We start from the raw sequence: 10,000 nt of genomic DNA, 5'->3' as shown, positions 1-10,000 counted from the left end.
CCACTGTTGCCAGCGCGGGACCCCCCCCATACTCTGTCAGCCTTGAGGAAGTGTGTCTGTGTGTTTTGCGAAATCTGGTTTGGGGTCGCTGAAAAGCCACAGAGTCTCTCTTCCTCTCTCCGCGTTCCCACATTCTCCATCGCTCCGTCGGCAGCTGCTTTCCTCCCTCCCTCCCTCCCTTTTTTCCCCCCCTCCCGTCTTTTGATCTTTCTCACTTTCGCTCACTCCCAGCGTGCACTGCGGCCCGTTTGATGTCTCCCCCCCCTCTTTCCAACACTGCCGTCATTGTTCCGTTCAACCTGTCAGCCTTCCCTCTTGGTAGCACTCCTCTTTCAGAGGGAGGGGGACTTTTAGAGTGAGTCGGTCTCTCTCTCTCTCTCTCCCTCCCTCTCTCTCTCTCTCTCTCCCTCTCTCCCTCTCTCTCCGTCCCTCCCTCCCTCTCTCTCTCTCTCTCTCTCTCTCTCCCTCTCCCTCTCTCTCCCTTCCTCCCTCCCTCCCTCTCTCTCTCTCTCTCTCTCTCTCTCTCTCTCCCTCTCTCTCCCTCCCTCCCTCTCCCTCCCTCCCTCCCTCCCTCCCTCCCTCTCTCTCCCTCTCTCTCTCTCTCTCTCTCTCTCTCTCCCTCTCTCCCCCTCTCTCTCCCTCCCTCCCTCTCCCTCCCTCCCTCTCTCTCCCTCTCTCCCTCTCTCTCCCTCCCTCCCTCCCTCCCTCTCTCTCCCTCCCTCCCTCCCTCCCTCCCTCCCTCCCTCTCTCTCCCTCTCTCTCTCCCTCTCTCTCTCCCTCTCTCTCTCCCTCCCTCCCTCTCCCTCTCCCTCTCTCTCTCTCTCTCCCTCTCTCTCTCTCTCTCTCCCCCATTTGTCCCCGCTTCACATCCAGTGCTGCATTCACGACTGCCTGCCTGCTGCCTGTTAAATAGAAAGAAAACTCTGTCCTCTGAGGCCGAATCTATTCAGCCCCCCTCCCAGACGGCTCAACCCAGTTGGACAGATACCACAGGTCTAGCTGAGCCCGATTCAGCGCCTCCCAGATGGCTGAGCCCAGATACAGAGCATCCTCTCATCCTCTGACTGGCTCAGTTGTCAGACTAGATCTCTGGAGTACTTCCTGAACACCCCCCCTCCCAACCTCCCCATCCCTCTCGGTAGTAAAGTTCAGGGGCAGTTTGTGTTGAACACTGACAGAGACACACGTCACATAGTGAACATGAACGTGCGGCGAAAAGCAAAGGAACATTTCAGACCCTCTCCCTCTTCCCCCGAGCTTTTCGTCGCCCCCGTGCCTCCCGTGTCTCTTTAAACGCGAGCGGAGCACGAGCCAAAAGAGGAAGTCCGCGTTCACGCACGTAGGCCGGGCTCCGTCTGCTGGGCGTGTCCCGGGAAGTGACATCACGGCGCGTTTTCCTGCAGGCTCGTCAGCTGGTGAAGGATGGCTTCCTGGTGGAGGTGTCAGAGGGCTCTCGCAAGCTGCGCCACGCCTTCCTCTTCACAGACCTGCTGCTCTGCGCCAAGATAAAGAAGACCGCCGTCGGGTAGGTCTATGGCTCGTGTACACACACGCACGCACACACACACACGCTCACACACGCAAACACACATTTTTTTATTTTATTTTTTATTTTTTTAAACCTTTATTTATTTACTTGCATGCCGACACTGTCATATGTATGGCATGCATAGAAACTCGCACGCAAACACGCACGCACCCACACACACACCTCAATGAATCCTTCCTTCATTGTTGTCACATGTGAGTGAGTGTGTGCGTGTGCGTGTGCGTGTTCGTGTGCGTGTGCGTATGCGTGTGTGTGTGTGTGTGTGTGTGTGTGTGTGTGTGTGTGTGAGAGAGAGCGAGGCTCCAGGTGTCTGCTTCTGATAGAGGGCACTGGCCTTCCCTGCAGACAAGAGATGCGTAGATGGAGTTTGAGCGCACCTGAATCCGCGTGCACTCATCAATCATCCACCCGACGAAATTATCTTCTAAAATGTAGAGACCCGCACCCAACCCACCAAACATTAAGTTATTGTATTTAAATTATGTCCAGCCGTTCGTGCTCATTCGCTTTTCATATAGGCGCATTTTCTTGACATCCTCAATATTCGCATCTCTACTGCAGACACACACAGATAGAGGCTCCTAGAGTCACAAACACATTAACCTCCCCCACCCTCCGGCCAGGACAGAGGGACTACGAGGCTTTGTTTACACATACACGGGTATTTACATAAACGTACATTGTATATTTCCCCCTCTCCGTTTAAAAAAAATAAAACCCGCATAAATATGCCGCCACCCGCATAAATACTCCACCAAGAGCACTCTACGCCTGTAGGCGGCAGTGTAACGAGAAGCATGAAGACACGTTATCATAATAAAGCAGTTGTATTTGCAAATGCAAACACACCAACAGACTTTGTACTAACATAAAACGAACATCACTTTAGCATCCATGATTATTAGAGCACGTCAGAGGAGCAAACACACTGTAAACAAAGGTCGCACACCTGACTCAATGCATTTTCTGTCGCATACGTATGACGCATGACGTAAATCTTCGTCTTCCTCTGTTTACATGCAAACGAAAAAAGTTTAGGAAAAGAGTTTTCCTAAATCTCCACTGTACATTAGTTTTCAGTGGGTTAAAACCTCCGTTTACATGTAAACGACAGGTACAAACGCAGATAAATATCACCGTTTTCCCAGATCCCCGGCTACGTGTAAACAAGGCCTGAGGCTGTACTCAACTCGATAGCGAGTCTGACTGATTGCTATTCTCATCGAATACGTATATCTGATGGCATTTATAGTTGAAACTGTGACAGTGGGTCAGAGAGAAAGACAGCGAGGCTGTACAGCTTGTCTCCATTTTGCCGTCGAGCGCTTTGATGCGTCTGTGTCAGGAGGAGGGCGGTAATTGAAACGGAGAGGAGCCTATTCTCGTATTCTGCCTTTGGTGCTGTGAAGAGAAATGGGTGCTTTTGATCAGCACAGTGTGAACGCAGGGCTGGAGTACTGAGAATAATGAAAAAGTGTTATTTTGTATAGATTTGCGTCGTGAGATGTGGAGTGTACAGCAAGCACGTGTATCTCATTATGAGACTCAATCTGTTGTTTTAGCCTGAGGCAGAGAGAGAGAGACAGACAGAGAGAGAGAGAAATACAAAGAGAGATAGAGAGAGACCGAGAGTACCGACAGAGAGAGTACTGTATGTATACAGTGTGTGTGTGTGTGTGTGTGTGTGTCACGGCCAGTCGATACGAATGACAGCCCACGCCGTCGTAGATGAATTGTTTCATTTACAGGATTGCCTCCCGTGGCCGAGTGGCCCCGTGTCACTCCCCTGTCGGGGGCCGTTAGTGTTCTCAGCCAGATTGGGGGCCTGATGGTGATTGACGGTCGCCGGCGGTGCGTTGGCGGTCCCCCGGCCGCCCGCCCGACACGCGAAGGACAAACCGAGGCAGCGACGGGCGTATGGGGGTCTCCACGGCTAGCGGTCTCCGAATCACTGCTCTGGGCTGCAGCTTCAGTGGTGTGTGTCCTCTAGTCTAGGGGATTAGCCGGCTGCCTGAGACCTGATCATCAGTGTTAACTCAGTGAGGAGCCTAATCCCATTCTATCCCATTCTATCCCATTCTATCCCCAGACTATCTGCTATCATCAGGCTGGATCCATAATGTGTTCATGGACTCCCCAGCCATATGTCCCTCCCCAATAACTGGCGTTTTTTTTAAGCAGCCTTTCCAGTGTGTTCAGAGGACTGAGAGAGATGTTCCTGGTTAATCCCTCTGATTATGGTAAATAACGGGTGTGAAATAAGGCGCCTGGGGCCGTGGAAATGCCCTGGATGGAGGAGATTGGCTATGCTGATTATTATTCACAAACAGAGCCATTTCAAGCGCCTGTCAGCAGATTGTGTGCGTGTGTGCGTGTGTGTGCGTGCGTGCGTGCATGTGTGCGTGCGTGCGTGTTATGGAGAGAGTGCTATAGCTGCTTAAAGGCCGTTTCAGACGGGGAGCGATATTCCGCCTGCGTTCTCGCTCGGATCAACGGGGGACGCACGCGTCCTGCGCGCAGCGGGGAAAGCTGACTACAATTCAGCTCTTGTCGCGGGCGGGCGTGTGCACGAAACGAGCACGCGCGCGACAATTTCACAGGGTCACGCCCGCTTGCCGCTCCGCCCCAGACTGTCCTCTCTCATTGAAAATGAATTACAATGCGCGGATATCGCTCCTCGTCTAAAACGGCCTTTAATCACCCTGTTATCAGCGCTAGGGATTAGGCTGTGTGTGTGTGTGTGTGTGTGTGTGTACATAGACGTACAAAAACAAGTGGGATTTGAAGACCTTGTGGAGCCATCGGAGACAAAGGCCTTGCTTACAAAGGAAGAGGGATGACTCCCCAGGTTAGGGGGGGTGGGGGTCTCATTAAACATGGAGAGAGGGAGCTAGTCTTTAGGCTAAGAGGGGGTCGCTGGGTAGGAGAAACAACAAAAGGCCCGCCCAGATACCCTCCCCTCTTCCTGTTTGTCTGATATTTTAATACGCATTCATTGACATATTAACTAAATATTATAATATGTCACATTTGAAATTGACGCTTGACTCACATTAGTGTTCGCCGCCCAGCGCCGTCCCCCCTTGACTCGCCAAGCGAAAACTCATCATCGCAAACGATCCCCCGCCGCTGAGACGAGGCCCACAGACTGGCGACGTGACGAATCCCGCCTCCCGGTCCCTTAATGAGCCGCCGACGGGCCTCCCTCCAGACGCGACCGTGCCAGCTCGTTAGCAGGAACGCGAATGCATCATTAGCGAACACACGTGTGTCCCGACGGCCGCGTGCGTAGACCTGCCGAGCGGGCGGTTTCCCCCGACTCCGCCTCTCTGGGAGTCAGTGTGTGTGTCTCTCTCTCTCTCTCTCTCTCTCTCTCTCTCCCTCTCTCTCTCTCTTTCTACCTTTCTGTCTGTGTTGAGCGGCTGTCTGAGTTGTGTGCACTCAAACAATTGAACGCTATGCACAACTGCATACTTGAATGTTTAATTTAATTGCACTGCCTACATCATGGACACATACTGTACAGTCATCCATGATCGGATGGGATAGGTAGATGACGGTGATACAGATAGACTGCTAGACGGATAGTATAGTAAATTGCCAGTTTAGGAACCTTTGTGAACCTTTGTCAAGCTGAGAACCTAGGCCTGGAATTAGGAACTGATTAGCACTGATAAGATACTTTAAGGACAAGCGATTACCAGAATTACAATGTACCTGTATCTGTACTTGTTACACATGGAAAATACGATACGATATGATATACTGTACTTTATTGTCCTCTTAGGGAAATTTGTCCTGGACTTCAATGCTGCGCATACTGTACATAGATTGCCTCTATACAGAAACAGAGAACACATATCCCACATACCACATATTGCACATATATTGCACATAACCCATATTGCGGGTTACAAATAAACGTTGTATTCTATTCTTCTACAGTATAGAGCAGGGAACATGTGCCCTTCATCAGCACATTGGCACTAATCACACAAGCTACTGTACGTACACTGAGCTCCGTTCCTCTTTTGTGTTTACACACGCAAGGACCTGACTGTACCCCCCTCCTCCCCTTCCCCCCTGTAGGAGGCACCAGCAGTACGAGTGTAAGTGGTACATCCCCCTGGCGGACCTGACCTTCCAGACCCTGGACGACTCCGACGCCTGCCCCCACATCCAGGTGCTGCCGGAGCACGAGATCGAGGACATGAAGATCAAGATCTCCGTCATCAAGAGCGAGATCCAGAAGGAAAAGGTAAACGGGTCCTCCTGCTCCTCTACCTTCCTCCTCTGTGGGCGAGCTGGATCTCAACCCAGGGGGCTTGAATGCAGAGTTCCGTCTTGCAGAGCGGAGTAGTGGTCTGCTCACTAGTCATGGAGCATGGCTTTGAGGGATAATATTGCAAAGTCTCACTGTTATCTATCTGCCTGCCTGTCTGTCTGTCTGTCTGTCTGTCTGTCTACATATCTATCTATCTATCCATCTATTCATCTATCCATCTATACATCTATACATCGATCTGTCTGTCTGTCTGTCTGTCTGTCTGTCTGTCTGTCTGTCTGTCTGTCTGTCTGTCTGTCTGTCTGTCTGTCTGTCTGTCGATCCATCCATCCATCCATCCATCCATCCATCCATCCATCCATCCATCCATCCATCTATCTATCTATCTATCTATCTATCTATCTATCTATCTATCTATCTATCTATCTATCTATCTATCTATCTATCTATCTATCTATCTATCTATCTATCTATCTATCTATCTATCTATCTGTCTGTCTGTCTGTCTGTCTGTCTGTCTGTCTGTCTGTCTGTCTGTCTGTCGATTCTCTCTATCGATCTATCTAGCTGTCTATTCTATCTATCTATTGATTCTAGATAGAGAGAATCAATAGATAATTGATTCTCTCTATCTATCGATTCTCTCTATCTATCCTATCTAATCTATGTATCCATCCATGGAGTTGGTGGCTCCAGGTCTGGGCCAGGCCTCCTGGGTGTGTCCCTGCCTGTAGCCTGGCTGTCTGACTGAGAGGCTTGTTAGTGTAGCCTGGCTGTCTGACTGAGAGGCTTGTTAGTGTAGCCTGGCTGTCTGACTGAGAGGCTTGTTAGTGTAGCCTGGCTGTCTGACTGAGAGGCTTGTTAGTGTAGCCTGGCTGTCTGAAGGTCCAGGGACCAAGGCTGGGCTCCTCATGTCCTCATCACACCACTGTTGTTATTGGAAAACATTCTCCTTACAATTTCCCCTATGACCAGTGAGCAACACACAAGCACAGACACGCACACACACACACACACATACACACACACACACACACACACACACACACACAGTTTAGAATCATCCAGATGTACAGTACAGTACACTCCCTTACCTGTACGCACGCTAGCAACAATAGGCTCATGGGAAGTTCTTTCCTTGATTGCAGCAGCCTGAGCGCAGTGGGATCACCGGTCAGCAGGCGTCTCGTTGGGACTGTCATATAAACAGACGTCCTGCAGAGATGACCGTTTCCCTGGAAGTCACCTTGCCCAGTTTCCAGGCACCTCTGCTCACAACACAATGGCTCTTACTCACTCTCTTTGTTTGTGGCTCTCGGTGTGGAGAGTGCTTGGAGTGGCTTACCCTGGTAAATGACATGCTGGGATCAGGAACTGTGTGTGTGTGTGTGTGTGTGCGTGTGTGTGTGTGTGTGTGTGTGTGCGTGCAGTGTGGGTATGAGCCCGGGTGTGTGTGTGCATGTGTGTCGGTCTCTGTATGTGCCTGTGGGTGGGTGTGTTTGTGTCTTTGTCTGTGTGTGTGTGTGCATGTGTGTGTCTGCGTGCGTGCATTTGTGTGAGTGAATGTGTGTGGGTGTGTGTATCTGTGTCTGTGCATGTATGTGTGTGTGTGTATGTGTGTGTGTGTGTGTGTGTGTGTGTGTAGAGTACACCAGTGCTCCTTGGCCAACCCCAGGCGGTCAGGGGAGGGGAGGGTAGTCGGAGCAGGAAGGGGCCTTGATTGAGCCAGCTGTGCTCATGCTCTGACCAGCCTCACTGGGGAGGGATGGGTGTGGATCTGCTCTCTGGACCGAGGGTCCTTGAGCTTACATTTCCATTGATGGATGGAAACATCATGCAACATACTGTATGGAACATATAATAATATAATTCAGATATTCACTGTGACATATGGCAAAAGCACAGCTGGTCAATTACCATCTAGAAGTTTGTCATTGGAGCGCAATGTACAGTATGTAACCATTGCGTGTGTGTGTGTGCACGTGTGTGTGTGTGTGTGTGTGTGTGTGTGTGTGTGTGTGTGTGTGTGTGTGTGTGTGTGTGTGTGTGTGTGTGTGTGTGTGTGTGTGTGTGTGTGTGTGTGTGTGTGTGTAGAAAGCCCTGAAGGGTCAGAGTCGTGTGGTGGAGCGCCTGAGGAAGAAGATGAACGAGCAGGAGTCCTGGCTGCTGTTACACTCGCCCAACATCCCCTTCCGCATCCACAACAAACATGGCAAGGTACAGTAGGCTGCAGTACCAGCACCCTGCCCAGCCCGTAGTGTGGCACCGCCGCCACTGGAGGGAGCTGTTGGCATTGGTAATGTTACGGTACCGCAGTGCTATTTCTGCCTTTGTTGGAGCATTTCCTGAGTGTGTGTGTGTCTGTGTGTGTGTGTGTGTGTGTGTGTGTGTGTGTCCCCAGAGCTACCTGTTCCTCCTGTCCTCAGACTACGAGAGGTCAGAGTGGAGGGAGAGCATCCAGAAACTACAAAAGAAAGGTAGTGAACTCGTACTCTGCGACCGGTGCACGTGAATACGTTCACCTGTTACCTGGCTGATTGTGTGTGTGTGTGTGTGTGTGTGTCTTGTGTGTGTTCTGCAGACCTCCAGACATGTGTGCTGACCTCTGTAGAACTTCAGGTTCTCACCAGCTCCTGCTTCAAACTCAGAACCGTCCACAACATCCCGGTCACCAGTAACAAAGACGGTGAGTTGCAGAGTTACAGTACAGTACACACACACACACACACACACACACACACACACACACTCGCCCACTCTCTCTCTCTCTCTCTCCCATTTCCCTGCTCCTCTGCTTTGAATTAAAAAGCCACAAATGCGCCTCTGACTTTCTCAGCACAAAAAGATAAATGGGTTTCAGAGAGAATCTAGGCTACAATGTGTTTCTCATCTGGTGATGACCTGCGCCACACTGCCCGCCAGGCTGCTGGGCCGAGCTGGGCCGAGGGTGGAGGTGTGGCCAGGCTGCTGGGCCGAGCTGGGCCGAGGGTGGAGGTGTGGCCAGGCTGCTGGGCCGAGCTGGGCCGAGGGTGGAGGTGTGGCCAGGCTGCTGGGCCGAGCTGGGCCGAGGGTGGAGGTGTGGCCAGGCTGCTGGGCCGAGCTGGGCCGAGGGTGGAGGTGTGGCCAGGCAGAGCTATCCGGTGCTGAATGAATGTTTGTTTTCACTGCGGAGCTCCGACCTGACTGTTTGGATTCTGGTGACATTAAATCCATCTGGCAAAGGCTGCTGGGAACTCCCAGCATACACTGGGGTGCGGGAAATGGCATGGAGGCTCTCTGGCATTTGATTTATTGTACACACACAGACATACAGTACGCACACCCACTGCCATGAGGTTTTGATGTTTCTGCGGATGATAGAGAGATAACGCCACTTACATCAAAGGAAACAAGTGCACAGTGAAGCTGTCGTCCCCCACCCATGATGCATGTCGTCAGCATGTACAGTTGGAATGTGTAAGTGGATTGGGCTTTTCTAGTTTAGATTTATCTATAGAGGCGGTATATACAGTAGGCCCATCATATTTTTTTGTTTGGTCTAAAATGTATTTAGCATTTATTCAAAAGTAAGTAGTGAATGTAAAAAATAAATAAGATATGATAACATAATGTTCATTTCAAATGTGTCCACAACACAATTTGTTTCCTTTCAGGAGTACATTCTTGAATCACGGTCTATGCCTTCCTCTGCTGTCCGTATAGTGTTACTGACACAGTCACTGTGCCTCTGCCATAGGGGATCTGGCTGCATTCGACAGCATCTGGGCACCAAAAGAGCTAATAAACACCTCAAGCTCTGAACTCTCTGGATTTAGAAAGTAGACGGGCTCCTGAGTAGAAGAGACTATACTTTTACTGAGATACCAAGCAGAGTTTTTTTTTTTTATGTACAAAGCAAAATGTACTTGGCAATGGGAAAAGTGAATTCCCTCGATTTCATCAGCTGGGGGACAAAAATATATTTAATCTATATAGAACTTTGACTAAATGACAACTTTGCTGAATGAGTCTGACAATTTATCTAAAGGCTACCCCTGGATTCCATATTTTATCTGTATAAAACAATTTATCTAAAGGCTACCCCTGGATTCCATATTTTATCTGTATAAAATCTGGTTGTCTATATATATAAATTACTCAGTCCATTTGCAAATCCAAGTCTGAAT

At 50.2% G+C, this 10,000-nt stretch overlaps 1 protein-coding gene across 3 annotated transcripts in view; it reads left to right on the top strand.

The window, feature by feature from the left end:
* abr (ABR activator of RhoGEF and GTPase) overlaps positions 1 to 10,000 on the top strand; it is a gene marked incomplete at its 5' end in the record, with an annotated part of 129,567 nt that overhangs the window by 75,849 nt on the left and 43,718 nt on the right. For 2 of the 3 annotated variants that reach the window (XM_084449437.1, XM_084449438.1), the window contains 5 exons: positions 1,404 to 1,525; positions 5,639 to 5,804; positions 7,929 to 8,051; positions 8,236 to 8,311; positions 8,416 to 8,520. In XM_084449437.1, coding sequence (XP_084305563.1) covers positions 1,404 to 1,525; positions 5,639 to 5,804; positions 7,929 to 8,051; positions 8,236 to 8,311; positions 8,416 to 8,520 — 592 coding nt within the window. Of the gene's footprint in view, positions 1 to 1,403; positions 1,526 to 5,638; positions 5,808 to 7,928; positions 8,052 to 8,235; positions 8,312 to 8,415; positions 8,521 to 10,000 lie in introns of all 3 variants that reach the window. The other variant, XM_084449436.1, reaches the window with a different exon arrangement.

Source organism: Borostomias antarcticus (genome assembly GCF_949987555.1).
Source record: "Borostomias antarcticus genome assembly, chromosome: 15".
NCBI lineage: Eukaryota > Metazoa > Chordata > Actinopteri > Stomiiformes > Stomiidae > Borostomias > Borostomias antarcticus.
This window is presented reverse-complemented; position numbering and strand designations above follow the sequence as displayed.